Source organism: Coregonus lavaretus (assembly GCF_964263955.1).
Source record: "Coregonus lavaretus genome assembly, chromosome: 24".
Lineage (NCBI taxonomy): Eukaryota > Metazoa > Chordata > Actinopteri > Salmoniformes > Salmonidae > Coregonus > Coregonus lavaretus.
In genome coordinates, this window is record NC_140011.1 from 20,611,342 (window position 1) to 20,627,436 (window position 16,095).

The window sequence follows — 16,095 nt, forward strand, 5'->3', positions numbered from 1 at the left end:
GCACAAAGCCAACTGCAGTGCCCTATCTTCATTCGACCACCCCACAAAATGAGCTAACAGTTCAAACTGAGCATGAGTACTTCGGGGTCTTAACAGATGCGGACGCAATCGGGGACTGGGCGCCACCATGTTTGCCTCCTCATCACGCAGCGTCGACGTAACCCCTTCGGACCGCCCCCCAGAATCCGCGCGAAGCAGTCGATGAAGCACTCATGCCCGCTTCAGCCGCCATCATTCTAACGGTCTCCCTAAGGCGGCCTCTGTGCTCCGATGCCCTGGCGGGTGATCTCCTCGACCAGATCCTCCGACGTCCATGCACACGCACCTCCTTGGCCATAATCGTCCCCTACCTCCACCTTCACTTTCGGATTCCCTCGAAGCATTTTCAACCCCGGTTCTTCTCCACGTACACGTTAGCTAGCCACGGTAGTCAGCTAGCTAGCTGGCTAACTTTTATCCACGTTTGTACTTCTGACACCAATGTAATGACCTGGCTAGATCATAAATTAGCAGTTGTCCAGACAGAGGTTTGAGTTTACGAATTCCCGGTTTATTAATCAAGGATACCCGTATAAAACAACCGTGACCACCTCTTGTTAAGACCAGATGAAAGAGAGAACAATGGCTAAGCATGGTCTTAAACTTGTGATGCCCCCCAACTTTTGGGGAAATGATACAACCAATGAAAAGAGGGCGTCTTGTCCTGCTCCTACATTCATCCCAGTCATCAGCAAAAGAACATTGGGGTAGGTGCATTTCTGACATCAATGTGTGCACAATTACAATTTAATATGGTCCATTTCAGATAATGTTATATAACATAAACATACTGTTTACAAGTAGGCTATGGTGTAATGGAATGTTTTTCCTTTTGTGGTAGGTTTTCACACTCTTATGTAGGTGTCATAACCAGCCATAAAATAACGCAATATATGCCACAACAGGTCATGACAGTGTTATGACAAGTTATGACCGTGTCATAATGTGTTATGGTGCTGGGTGTCAAGTAAACTGTTACAGACTAATCTTACTGCCCTTCCATACCCTGTTACCAACCATCCTATGAGAATGACAGACTTATTTCCGTGTTCCTGTGCTGTCCTCCTGCGAGAGTGAAGGACTCATCTCTCTGTCCTGCAGTGTCTGCTGGGAAACATTGATGTCCCTTCATGTTGGAATCACTTATGGCTTGTGTGAAACCTCTTAAGAGTTGTCATATTTACAACAGTTATGATATAGAGAACTATACCGATATGGGAATCTCAGCTGATTCTGAATTATATTTATTTTTGGATATCATGATATCCTTTTGGTCATAATCTGATCTCAGTAATCATCACTTTGATGAGTAAATAAACAAGCATACACACATCACATGCATCATACAAGCATGAATGCAAACAAACATTTGAATGCAGTTCATATGGAGCACCAGGCACAGTATGAGGAGGCTCAGTCCATTAAGTCCAGTATATAGCTCAAATAGCCTTCTGCTATTTCAGCTAAATAGGACTGCAGCCCTGTATAAACTGGGAACAGAAAATTGCACACACTCCTCTTGACACACATGTCCATAGCAGAGAACAAGTTAAGAAAACACACTTTACGATATCTTGGTTTGGACCTCATGCACAAAGACCATAGGCTCTCACTTTTGACCTCTGAAACTGTTCTGAAATGTCACAAGTATCTTTGTTCACAGAATGAAACCCAGCTCCTCCGCTTTGTGTGTCAGAGTTAGCTATTCTGATCTGATCTGATCAGCCTCATTGTCCAAACTCAAGTAATGGCTCCAGCTCCACTCTGCCTCTGTGTTGCCATGGTGATGGACGCTGCGTTGGTGGGTGCCGTGGTCTGCAGTCAGTGTTTGACTGGTGAGGAAGGGCAGGTGGTGAGGAAAGGACTGTCCAGGGTACTGTCCTGTCCCACCCTCACCCCACTGACCCATGCCCTGGTTAGTGGTGTAGTGGCCATAGATGGGGTAACTGTAACCCAGGTGCCCAGGGTAGGTTTTGGAGGACATGGACAGATGGACAGGGGACATTCTGTAGTCCTGGGGCATGACTGGAGCCAAGGGGTGGTGGTGGGGGTGTCCCATGTCCCTGACAGGGCCAGGTCTGGTAGTCTCGTGCTCAGGGACAGTGGCTACATCACGGAGGTGCGACTCATAGCTGTGCCTGCCTTTGCAATCCTCCACTGCAGAAGATGGAGAGGGAAGTCTGCCAACAGATCTGGAGAGAATAAGAAATATGGAGCGGGTTACTAATATGACTTCTTAGTTGTTATTGTCATCAACCCACATACAGTATGTGAACTCAAACACTCCCTGACTCAAAGTGTCACTTTTAATTGCACAGTATGGAGGTGTATTCTGCACCATAGAGTGCCTGTTAAGTATAGCTCTGAGTCACTGAATTTTCTATTGGCATAATGGGTCCTGTTTCTGCATATGAACCTGTGTGGGTGTGCAGGCTGTTAGAGTGACTCTCTCTCAATGGGGATTCGCCTGTATGTTGGGTTTCACCTCCAAAAAATGGAAGTCAAGGTATGCTTTACAATCTAGTTTATATTGCTGCAATGTCGCGCTTATACATGCGTGTGTGCCTGGTGGTTGTACAGTACATGTCTGGTTGGTAGGACATAGATGCAGGGCCAGGCACCATCTGCTCCTCAGTGCTGTAGTCCTGTCTGTGGTCGTGGCGCTCCAGTAGTTCAGTGTGCAGGCTGTGGCTCTGGGACGGGTCCTGTTCCATGGCCCAGGGGGAGAAGAGATCCCCCTTAGCCGACACCACGTTCTCTGTTGTTCCCAGGGTTATCCTCCTTTCTGCTGGCTCACAGTCTAATGTCGCCCTTTGGAGGTCTGGATGGGAAAAGATTGTGCATCAATGAGACTGCCTATAGGCCTATGGGCTGGACAACCTTTGACATTATACAGATCAAATCAATCTAATCTTACTGTATACAGGTAAGATTCATACCTGAAGGACTTTTGAATTCTGTTTCTCTGTCTTGTTTGGCTTTCTTTGAAGCATTTCCAGGACTCTTGTTGGATCGACACCTATAAAAAATACAATAAAAACTTGTAAAGCACATCTCCCCAACTCACACGCACGTAGTGTTATAGTTCAATTGATCCCTACCTCTTGCTATGAGTACGGGTGTTCTCCCCTTTGAATCCTTTAGCAAAGGGGTTGTGGTCAATCTTCAGTTTAGCGATCTGAAAGCAGGAGTAGAGATGAATACATCAGATTGGGTTACACCCATTCCCAAAGAGCAAGTTAATTATGTGAGTGAGCCATTTGTATGTTCTTAATACGTGAGTTGATAGACAGACCTTAGTGTTCTGGTAGGCAGTGACTGCAGTGAAGGAGGTCTCAGGGAAGGAGAAGGAATGGAAGTGTCCCCAGCGCACACTGTACAGACTGTCAGCCTGGACCACAGAGAAGCGTGGGATGTAGCGATGCATAGAGTGCAGGATGATCTGAGGAGAGAACAGACACCACTAATGAGTCAACTAATAACATTGTTGACAGACATTACAGCTGTATACTCTCAGACTGTGAGGGGTTGGGGATCCAGTAGAGAAGGAGGTACGTTTTCTTACATGGCCGTGCTGGTCCAGAGTATGGTTGGTGAGTTTGAGCTTGAGGAAGGACACCGATTGCTTCATCCAGTAGGAGCCCGGGGTGGGGGAGTCTGGATGCACGTACGTCCGACAGGGGAGCTGGGGCTCGGCTTTCCCAGCCATGTCCCACTGGCCCTTATTCCACTACAGAGACAGAGAGAAGGGGGGAGGGGACGGGGGTTACTCAGGTGTGAAACGAACCACAAGACAAGCCTCAACATGTAGACACTCCACAAAAACTCACATACCCCCAGTCTTTACACTTATACAGTATATGTAAGGAATCTGTGGTGCATATTATTGCATGCTTGAACAGTATCCTGTAGGTATGTATATAATTGCATATAATCTACCAACATATATAGTAGGCCTCCTGTAGCTCAGTTGGTAGAGCATGGCACATGCAACGCCAGGGTTGTGGGTTCGATTCCCACGGGGGGCCAGTATGAAAAATGTATGCACTCACTAACTGTAAGTCGCTCTGGATAAGAGCGTCTACTAAATGACTAAAATGTAATATATACATGAACTTCTATAGCAAAGGAAAAACGCTCCTCTCTCTCTGGAGCCATATGGTCAAAAGCAATGTGTACTGAGGGGAGGGCCAGTGGATGCATGGAGGGGGTATTGCTCCCCATTCACTTTGATTGGAGCGGGATGGAGGTGGAGGTGGTATGCTAAATGGCTGGACCTCCAGCTGGGGGTATAAAAACAGGAAGTAGTAATGGTCTTTGATATGCAGTGTGTGAGGTGATTGGCTGGGTGTTGCCGGGACACCGTCTGGCCTGTAAGCTTGATGCAGACTTACTGCTGGAGTTGCATATGCAAGCTTGTCTTCTACTTAATCTCCTTATGTTTCCTTTTAAAACAATGCCTGACTATATTCCAAACTGTGACATGTTTGTCTTATCTAATAGGACCTTTCCCAATAGAAATGTTTTGTAATGTGTGAGTAAGACGTGGTATATAAATAAAATGTATTTATAAAAGCCCTTTTTACATCAACAGATATCACAAAGTGCTTATACAGAAACCCAGCCTAAAACCCCAAAGCAATACAGATGTAGAAGCACGGTTGCTAGGAAAAACTCCCTGCAACGGAGGCATTATATATATAATATTTTTTTTTTTCACCTTTATTTAACCAGGTAAGCCAGTTGAGAACAAGTTCTCATTTACAACTGCGACCTGGAAGAATGGTGGACATGTTGTTCTTACCCTGTATCTGAAGTTGTCCACAGGAACCATTTCCACCATGAGGACATAATTGGTGTAGGGTTGGAGTCCAGATAGACTGACGTTGCAGTGGGGAAACATCCTCCTGATACATACAAATCCATACTAATTGTATTATCCTCTCAATTCCTGATCAGAACTCTATGCGCTCTCATTCTCACACAAGACAAAAAAAAGCATACAAGCAGCAGAGACAGTTTCACAACATTGCTAAAGCTACAATATGGCATGAAATGTGAGTGAAAGGTAATCATCAGTGAACGCAACATATAATGTGTTTGGTAAATTGAAACAGATCAAAAATGATGATGAAGGACAAAACAACAACGGTATCGTACCGGCCATGTTTGGTGATGATCATCTCAGTCCCCAGGTTGTGGAAGGACTTCCAGAGGTCAGCCTTCTCCAGGGTCATCCTGACGTTGCCTTGGTGGTAGGGGTCAGCTGTAGGGGGGGACGGGGTCATCATGTTGGGCCTCGGCTCTGGAGAAAGAGAGGGGGACATGGAGCCTTACAGAGTGGACCAGTGCTGAAATAATCCTTTGTACACAGAGATTTCCACAGACAATGCAACAATTCAACTCTGCAATAGACTTGCTGTTGCTCTCTCGCTAGACCACTGACTGACGTAGCAAAGGTTGAAAATGTTATGCTTACCAGAGATATGCTGCATTGCCTGCACAGTTCAACACAATGATCAAAGAGAATATCAAAATCAAATTCCTTATCCAAATCTGTGTGCTGATGTCGCTAGTGTCAGACCCACATCACTGTGAGAATACTGTGAGAGGAGCTGTGGACTTAGTGGTGGTCCTTGGATCATGAAAAGTTTAGTATCAATCTCAAAACGTTCCTTTCCATATCCTCAACTTGTGGATTTAGAGGGGCTGACCTCTGGAGTTCATTGGTCAGCCCAGAAGGGGAATGGCCTGTGAGGACAAAGTGGGTGCGGTTACAACAGAGTGGTGTGCCTGGTTTGGAACCTTTGAAGTGTCTCATCAGACGAGGGGGTGGGAAATGGAGAGGGTGGGCATACTGTGGTGCTGTGAAGAAATAGCTGCCTGAACATGACCTTTTGTTTCTAGAAATCACTGTTGAGAGATTATTGTTCCAAATGTATGTAGCCTAGTACACCCGATATAACAAGTTGTTTGGTATTGTATGGTTTGATACAGGATAAGTCCACTGTCCACTCACAACAGAGTAACACATACTAGAATCAATAGACTTTCTTACTCATGATCTCGTCCCTACCGAAGGTGGTGGAGAGGTATAGGGCCCTAAGGTATAATCCAGCTGTAGGTGTGTATTAAATGGGGGAGTGGGGGGGTTGAGTTATCTCCGTCCTTGACAATGGGAGGCAGCTCTGGCTAATCGTGGCTGATGGCCCCCTCAGGCCCGTAGAGGGGCCCTATGGGGCCTAATGGGGCTGGCACAAGCGACCTGTTAGCCTGAAAGGACAGAGGGAGGGGATGGGGGGATGGATGGAGGCTCCAGGGTTTCTGATGTGTGATAACCCCACCGCAGGGCCCTCCATCCTGGCTGCTCTGATCCCGTGTGGCCCCTGTCTGGGTCTGGAGCACCCTCCCGATCCATGGCTGAGGTCCATACACATGCTAAACACACACAGAGAGCAGTGAAGGAGGGACGTTCACACAGCCCAGGCACATCCTATTTGACTTTCAGACACAATCATCATTGAGGTTTGAGATGACTCCAGAAGTTGGGTTTGAGTCTCTGTTGTACATACTGTATTTGTGTTTATTATTCTGTGATAAACTATTACTACACTGTTTTGGAGCACATGACATGGCCCAGATTGGTGAAAAAGTGATTTGAATAAACATTGTTTCGATTCTGAATAGGTTACTGTGTCTGTGTATGGCCATTGTATGCAGCAATTTTCATAGCACAAGGGTGGAGGGCAAGGCCTTTGTATGTGGTAGCTTTAGTGGCTATTGTCTCAAGAGTTAGTATAGGGATAGAATTCAATACACACAGTGCTAAATGGAATGTCTCATAGGGATACAACAGAGGATGTGTAACAAATGCATGACTCAAACTTTGTTGTGAAACTCATTGTTGCAGAAGGTTTACTATCTCAGTTTCACTTTGCACCTTCAGCTTTAAGAATGTTCCAGATGGGAAAACCAGGATGACTCAGGCAGGCCTAAAAATTCAGGTAAAATCAAGGTGTGTTGCTGTGCGCGCGTGTGCATGTATGTTGAACAGTAGCCTAGGAGAAGTTGAAGCACATTGGAGTGTTCAATTAGGTCCATTTCCTTCCAGACTGACATGTAGAGACACATCCCTACCGCCTAGATCAACCTCAGCCTGGAAGGTGGAATTCTGTAGGCCTATGTGCCTGAAGCGTAGGTTTTCGCCATGACCTTTGCAACTATGATACAGTATGCATGGCATAAATGGTTAGACTTACATACCTTTTGTGTTGGGAGCGTTTAATGTCAAAGAAGTTAGGCACTGGCTTAATATAGCAATAAGGCCTGAGGGGGTGTAGTATATGGACAATATTCCACGGCTAAGGGCTATTATTAGGCACGACGCAACGCTCGACTTCGTCTTGGTCCTAACAACACCCGTGCCAATATATCCTCCAAACACCGGCTTCTCTGGCATTCTCTGGTCTCTTCAGATGCAGTTTCTCTGCTGCAGTGAGCATCGCTGTGGGACTAGCTCACCCTGGTGGATTCTGGTTGCATGGCAACCTGTTGGGCTCAGCTGCTTCTGTCTCCCCACACAGGCAATTCTAATCATGTGGAAAATAATCTGAGTCACTCAACAGATAAGAACACGTTGAACCAAAATGTGAAGAAACCGAAACAACATGGAAATCGACATTGAAAAATGTTAAATTACAACTTGACTTACATCTGGTGCAACCAACCCCTGGTCTTTTGGAAATGTGTCTGTGTGGCTTCTGCTGGTTGTCCCTTACAAAAAAGATTGTGATACTGCACTGTGACTGCAATCGTTTTTTCGTTACAGTAACATAGGCTATTCTGCCCTTTAGTCGCTGAAGCCTTTACCATCCAATCTTGGCTTATTCAATTAGATGAAGATCAGACGGTGGCTTGAACATAGGTCAAGAAAAAGGTTAGTGTGCACATGCATAAGGTAAATGCCATCTCTACTGGATTGGGTTAGGGACATTATGGTGAAATGTCATGAAAAGTAATTTCACCATAGGAGGAGGCTGGTAGGAGAAGCTCATTGTAATGGCTGGATTGTAATGAATGGAACGGAGTAAAAAATGTGGTTTCTATATGTTTGATGTGTTTGATGCCGTTTCATTGATTCCAATCCAGCCAATACAACGAGCCCATCCTCCTATAGCTCCTCCCACCAGCCTCCTCTGGTATAGGCTCCTTCTGATACTGTTGAGATGTAAGGTTGATTCCTACCACTAGAGGGTACCCTAATTTCACATATAGATTATAAATTGAACATCTCTGGTATTTACTTCCATATCAACACCACTGTTAGTAGGTTGCACTTAGGCTTTGCCTGCTCCATAGCACATTCAACATTATAATTGTGTTTTATATTTGAAAAGTTGAGAGAAGTGAGTTCTGGGGCTTGATAATTGATTATGTGGATGAATAATTTTCACTTTAAATTAAGGATTTTATTCAATGCAAGTAGACTAGAGAGAAATACCTATTTTTGAAGCAAGATTGATTTGAAAAGCAAATGTTTTTGTGTCAGTGAAGGCAAGACATGTAGATACCTTACAGTATAGAAATTGAATAAGAACATCTGAATGCCTTACAACACACTGTCTTATAACCAGTTGGTTGTAGTTGAGAATTGAATTAAAGATTTTCTAATTCAAGTGATGGAAGTATAATTTGATTTAGCCACTTTAGACCAGCCTTGTGTTTGGGATCCAGACTAGTTAGTGTAAAAATGTATTTTACTGCAGTCCCAGCTCTAGGTTTGATGTCATTTGTGTTCAATCTAATCTAAAGGCAATTTCTTATAGTGCCCCCTTCTCTGACCCAGTCATCCGATATACAGTCATGACCAAAATTATTGGCACCATTGATAAAGCTGAGCAAAAAAGAATACTGAGCTAAATTGCCACACACACTGACTTTGCCCTTGTACCTCACCCCCTAAACCCCTTTACACACACACACACACACACACACACACACACACACACACACACACACACACACACACACACACACACACACACACACACACATACACACACATACAGGTCCACACGTGCACACACACTATCCCCTGCACCTGTCCTTTTGTCACCGGAGAGAGAGACTAGTCCGGTGCTAAACGTGGCCCTGGCCCTGAGCCAGCCCCAGCCAGTGTACCCTGTCTGTACTGAGGAGATGAGAGGGACGGGGAGGGATGGAGTCAGACAAGGTGCTGCTGCACCACAGGAACGCTGCCAAAATGAACCCAGTGACCCTCTTCTTCTCTCTCTTCCCCGCTCTGTTCTGCTATCTGGATAAGATTACACAGCACCGCCATCGCCATGCTGATACCACTGAATTACCAATCAGGGAGAGGAGGAAGATCAGGTCATGGAGGAGTAAATGGGAGAAGAGAAAAGTGGGAGTGAGAGAGGAAGAGGAAGAGGATGAAAAAGATTAGGGTTAGGAAGAAAAACATCAAAACAGAGGTGGAGGAAGAGGTGAAGAGGAAAGAGATAAAAGCAGAAACAGGCAAAGACACAAAAAGGTGGTTTCTTTATTTGTTGTGTCAGAGTGTGGTGCCCTTAACACAGGGCTTCACCAACCCTACAGTGGGACTGTGAGACTCCACAATAGTGTGTGTGTGTGTGTTTGGGTGAGTGGACAAGGCTTGTGCAGTCCCAGTACCACCTCCACAGATCTATGGAACAATCACCCAATATTTGGGTTTCATGATGTTCCCTCTCAAAAACAGGTGGCTACACAGGGCCTATCTCCACAACCAAAGGGAGCCTTTATCACAGGATGCAATGGACTGCATCTGAATGGGGGGGTGAATGATTGATAGTTAAGGATGGGGGGGAACAGCCACTTCTTCTCTTTCTCCTCTTGACGCCTCCAGGCTGGCTTACTTCTTAGCTTTGCCCTGGGCAGCCACGGCCTCCATGGCCTTCTTCACAGTCTCAGCGTCTCCTAGGAAAGCCATGGGCTTGACGGGCTTCAGGTTCGCGTCCAGCTCGTACACAATGGGGATACCTGTTGGCAGGTTCAGCTCCATGATGGCAGCGTCTGACATGCCTGAGGAGACAGACACATACAGAAAGGAGTGTTAGGAATAGGCAGAGGATAGTGTGGGAAATCAAGACTGATCATTCATTTCGAGGAAATTCACATAAGGCAATGTATTTGACATATGTATTCCCAGTGGAGGGGAAATCCTTTCTATGGATGTCAAGTACAGATCCTCAAAGGCTGGTATATTTCTTAGCTAGTACCCACTACCCAGCTCTGTTTACAAGAGCAACATTTGGTGCCCTTTGACAGGTGAGGTCATCCATACTCCTCTTTCAGGGGAGCGCTGGGGGGGGGGCACTAAGTAGCTTGTTTCAGCAGACCTTACCTTTCCCTGCCCTTTCCCTCTGCACTCTTGTCACCCCCTCTCCCTCTGCAACCCTGCCACCCTGCAACCCTGTCTGCATCACCCCGGTCCCACCACTCCTGGAGAATGCAGAACCTTTCTGCAGAAAGGTCGTGTCCGTAATGGAAACAACGCCCATGGCCTTTTCCACGGTGTCTGTCTGAGCTCCAGGGAGAGAGCCCCAGCTATTTATAGACTCCTGGTAATCTGGAAATGTAGTGCCTTCAGAAAATATTCATGTTTAGAGAATTCATACAAAATTAAAAGCTGAAATGTCTTGAGTCAATAAGTATTCAACCCCTTTGTTATGGAAAGCCTAAATAAGTTCAGGGGTAAAAATTTGCTTAAAAATGTGCGTGGGAATCGAACCCACAACCCTGGCGTTGCAAGCGCCATGCTCTACCAACTGAGCTACACGGGGGAACTAACACTGTGTGCAATAATATATTTTAACATGATTTTTGAATGACTACCACATCTCTGTACCCTACACATACAATTATCTGTAAGGTCCCTCAGTCGAGCAGTGAATTTCAAACACATATTCAACCACAAACACCAGGGAGGTTTTCCAATGCCTTGCAAAGAAGGGCACCTATTGGTAGATGGTTCAAAATAAAAAAGCAGACGTTGAATATCCCTTTGAGCACGGCAAAGTTATTCATTACACCTTGGATGGTGTGTCAATACAACCGGTCGCTACAAAGATACAGGCGTCCTATCTAACTCAGTTGCCAGAGAGGAAGGAAACCACTCAGGGATTTAACCATGAGGCCAATGGTGACTTTAAAACAGTTACAAAGTTTAATGGCTGTGATAGGAGAAAACTGAGGATGGATCAACAACATTATAGTTACTCCACAATACTAACCTAAATGACAGAGTGAAAAGAAGGAAGCCTGTACAGAATAAAAATATTCCAAAACATGCATCCTGTTTGTAACAAGGCACTAAAGTAATACTGCAAAAAATGTGGCAAAGCAATTCACTTTTTGTCCTGAATACAAAGTGTTATGTTTGGGGCAAATCCAATACAACACATTACTGAGTACCATTCTCCATATTTTCAAGCATATTGGTGGCTCCATCATGTTATGGGTTTGTGTGTAATCATTAAGGACTTGGGAGTATTTTAGGAAAAAAATTAATGGAATGGAACTAAGCACAGGCAAAATCCTAGAGGAAAACCTAGTTCAGTCTGCTTTGCACCAGACACTGGGAGATGAATTCACCTTTCAGCAGGACAATAACCTAAAACACAAGGCCAAATCTACACTGGAGTTTCTTACCAAGAAGACAGTGAATGTTCCTGAGTAGCTTAGTTACAGTTTTGACTTAAATCTACTTGAAAATCTATGGCAAGACGTGAAAATGGTTCTCTAGCATTGATCAACAACCAATTTGACAGAATAATGGGCAAATGTTGCACAATCCAGGTATTTAAAGCTCTTAGAGACTTACCCAGAAAGACTCACAGCTGTAATCGCTGCCAAAGGTACTTCTACAAAGTATTGACTCAGGGGTGTGAATACTTATGTAAATTTGATATGTATTTTCAATACATTTGCTAAAAATTCTAAAAACCTGTTTTCGCTTTGTCATTATGGGGTATTGTGTGTAGATGGGTGAGAAAATACATCTATTTAATCCATTTTGAATGTGGAATAAGTCAAAGGGTATGAATACTTTCTGAAGGCACTGTATGTGTATATGTACTCTATCTATCTATCTATATATATACAGTCGTGGTCAAACGTTTTGAGAATTACACAAATACTAATTTTCTAAAGTCTGCTGCCTCAGTTTTGATGATGGCAATTTGCATATACTCCAGAATGTCATGAAGAGTAATCAGATGAATTGCAATTAATTGCAAAGTCCCTCTTTGCCATGAAAATGAACTTAATCCCCAAAAAACATTTCCACTGCATTTCAGCCCTGCCACAAAAGGACCAGCTGCCATCATGTCAGTGATTCTCTCGTTAACACAGGTGAGCGTGTTGACGAGGACAAGGCTGGAGATCACTCTGTCATGCTGATTGAGTTAGAATAACAGACTGGAAGCTTTAAAAGGAGGGTGGTGCTTGAAATCATTGTTCTTCCTCTGTTAACCATGGTTACCTGCAAGGAAACACGTGGCGTCATCATTGCTTTGCACAAAAGGGATTCACAGGCAAGGATATTGCTGCTAGTAAGATTGCACCTAAATCAACCATTTATCAGATCATCAAGAACTTCTAGGAGAGAGGTTCAATTGTTGTAAAGAAGGCGTCAGGGCGCCCAAGAAAGTCCAGCAAGCGCCAGGAACGTCTCCTAAAGTTGATTCAGCTGCGGGATCGGGGCACCACCAGTGCAGAGCTTGCTCAGGAATGGCAGCAGGCAGGTGCGAGTGCATCTGCACGCACAGTGAGGCAAAGACTTTTGGAGGATGGCCTGGTGTCAAGAAGGGCAGCAAAGAAGCCACTTCTCTCCAGGAAAAACATCAGGGACAGACTGATATTCTGCAAAAGGTACAGGGATTGGACTGCTGAGGACTGGGTAAAGTCATTTTCTCTGATGAATCCCCTTTCCGATTGTTTGGGGCATCCGGAAAACACCTTGTCCGGGGAAGACAAGGTGAGTGCTACCATCAGTCCTGTGTCATGCCAACAGTAAAGCATCCTGAGACCATTCATGTGTGGGGTTGCTTCTCAGCCAAGGGAGTGGGCTCACTTACAATTTTGCCTAAGAACACAGCCATGAATAAAGAATGGTACCAACACATCCTCCGAGAGCAACTTCTCCCAACCATCCAAGAACAGTTTGGTGATGACCAATTCCTTTTCAAGCATGATGGAGCATCTTACCATGAGGCAAAAGTGATAACTAAGTGGCTCGGGGAACAAAACATCAAAATGTTGGGTCCATGGCCAGGAAACTCCCCAGACCTTAATCCCATTGAGAACTTGTGGTCGATCCTCAAGAGGCAGGTGGACAAACTAAAACCCACAAATTCTGACAAACTCCAAGCATTGATTATGACAGCATGCCAGGGCGGATTGCAGAGGTCTTGAAAAAGAAGGGTCAACACTGCAAATATTGACTCTTTGCATAAACGTAATGTAATTGTCAATAAAAGCCTTTGACACTTATGGAATGCTTGTAATTATACTTCAGTATACCATAGTAACATCTGACAAAAATATCTCATAACACTGAAGCAGCGAACTTTGTGAAGACCAATACTTGTGTCATTCTCAAATCTTTTGACCACGACTGTATATATGTGTGTGACTGGGTGAATGTGGTGTACCATACTATGCCTACAGGCCCAGCAGCTGTATACTCACTGAGCCACTGTCAGCAAACAGTTAGGTTAGTAACTGTAATGTAATGAGTGTATCATTACTTTAGTATTATCAGTGTATCGTCATTACTACTGTGTATCACCATTACTACTGTGTATCATCCTTACTACTGTGTATCATCCTTACTACTGTGTATCACCATTACTACTGTGTATCATCCTTACTACTGTGTATCACCATTACTACTGTGTATCATCCTTACTACTGTGTATCATCCTTACTACTGTGTATCATCCTTACTACTGTGTATCACCATTACTACTGTGTATCATCCTTACTACTGTGTATCATCCTTACTACTGTGTATCATCCTTACTTGTTGCAGGCTGCAGACCTTTCTGTGCAGTGGCTATGCATCTGTTAGATCTTCGAGTCATGTGATATTTGACAACATGCCATACTGGACATTCCTTGTGAAATATGACCTCTAACCTTTTCCCTCAACTCCCCCCTCTACCCCCCACCCCCCACCCCCCCCCCCACCCCCACCCCCCCCACCCCCACACTGTGTCCAGCCACTGCAGCAGCCCATAATACCAACCCTCTAAGTGCTTGACAATTCCGCGGAGGCTGTTGCCGTGGGCAGCGATGATGACGTTCTTGCCGGCCTGGATCTCAGGTGCGATGACATCGTTCCAGTAGGGCAGGGCACGGGCAATAGTGTCCTTCAGGGACTCACATGTGGGCAGCTCACCGGGCTTCAGGCCCTTGTAGCGCCTTGACTGGTGGGAGGACAGAACAGCATGTTGGGTTACACTGCTCAAATGTATCATCACAACAGTAGGTGTGATCTAACATCCTAGAGGGCTGCAAACGAAACCTGGCAAATACGTAGTACCTCAAGCAGTACACGTACAGTACATGTTTAGGCTCATACAAGTAACAAGTAGTCTTACATGAGAAGTCATAGAATTTCATCCAACGCTCTTCCATTCATTCAATGCTGTTTTACTTCAACTGACACCTGCAAGTCTTAGTGTTGCAGGATCTCCTAAGCAAGTCATAAATATCCTGAAATTGTCTGGTTTCCTTGTAAGATGGGAACATATTCTAGGGGTAGTTGTACATAACGTTTTAAAATAATGTGTCAGGTGTTATTATTCTATGTTAGCAATCACAGACCTAAAATGTGGATCACAAGTCTGTTTTGTGTAGTACTATTATGCACCACCACCAACATCACCCCTCTTACCTCACTGATGATCTTGTGGAAGGCGTGGTCGTGTTCCATGGGGGGAGGGGGGGTGTCGAAGGAACGACGCCAGATCTTGACCTGCTCCTCTCCATGCTTCTCGGCTGTCTCTGCCTTGTTAAGACCTGTCAGGCCGCCGTAGTGGCGCTCGTTCAGACGCCATGTGCGGTACACAGGCAGCCACATCTGGTCTGTGCCCTCCAGGATGGTCCACAGGGTCTTGACGGCGCGCTTCAGCACAGATGTGTGGCAGATGTCGAACTTCATGCCGGCGTCCTTGATGGCCATGGCACCACGCTTGGCCTCCTCCAGGCCCTTCTCGCTGAGGTCGGCATCAAACCAGCCGCAGAATTTGTTGTACTGGTTCCACTCACTCTCGCCATGACGGACGATCACCAATTTATGGGCAGTAGTCATGCTTGCAGTGTTGCTTTAAATTTCTTTACCAAACACACGAGACACGGCCCTCCGTTATGGTACACACACACACTCTGAGACCAACAGTGACCCCGAGCGATTCCTGCCACACTCTTTTTATATACTTTGGAATGAGGCCCTGCGTAGCAGCAGGGCGTAAACTGCTCTCCACCAATGAGGGCACTTCACCCCCTGATGGACAGCTAGGCTCAGCCAATAGGGCAGGGCCTCCCATGGACTGGAGGGACATGTCCCAGCTGGGAAGGGCAGAGGTCAGGGATTGAGCTAAAATAGCAACATGACTTTTAAACCGAGAGCTGTGGAATAACAGTGTAAAGATCAGAGTAAGCTGCTGCTGCTGAGGCACTGTAGAGTGCATAGGAGGCTGCTAAGGGGAGGATGGCTCATAATAATGGCCGGAACGGAGCGAATGGAATGGCATCAAACACATGAAAACCATGTGTTTGATGTATTTGATACCATTTCACTTATTACGCTCCAGCCATTACCACGAGCCCATCCTCCCCAAATAACAACAATTGCCAACAACCTTCTGTGTAGAGTGTCTGTAGAGTTTCTGAGAGTTTCTGACATCAATGAAAGACAGTGGAATTAGTTATCTAACTACAAAACTATTACTGATACAGGCAACTATACCATGCAATGAGGTAGTAGTGACT

The 16,095-nt window shown here is 45.2% G+C and overlaps 1 protein-coding gene and 1 pseudogene across 2 annotated transcripts; both read right to left on the reverse strand.

Annotated features, from left to right (window-relative positions):
* Positions 1-1,766: 1,766 nt before the first annotated feature.
* On the reverse strand, positions 1,767-5,330 carry LOC311099680 (T-box-containing protein TBX6L-like; annotated as a pseudogene). Its single transcript has 8 exons — positions 5,200-5,330; positions 4,844-4,946; positions 3,605-3,769; positions 3,335-3,481; positions 3,141-3,217; positions 2,979-3,058; positions 2,623-2,860; positions 1,767-2,231 (listed from the first exon to the last, which is right to left on the reverse strand). The product of its transcript is annotated as a T-box-containing protein TBX6L-like (transcript).
* Positions 5,331-9,949: 4,619 nt separating this feature from the next.
* LOC311099721 (phosphoglycerate mutase 2-like) lies at positions 9,950-15,415 on the reverse strand (the record flags this gene model as incomplete). Its single annotated transcript, XM_084140459.1, has 3 exons — positions 9,950-10,119; positions 14,348-14,528; positions 14,999-15,415. 3 exons carry the CDS (start codon positions 15,413-15,415, stop codon positions 9,950-9,952), a joined length of 768 nt encoding a protein of 255 aa, XP_083996585.1.
* Between the last annotated feature and the right edge of the window lie 680 nt (positions 15,416-16,095).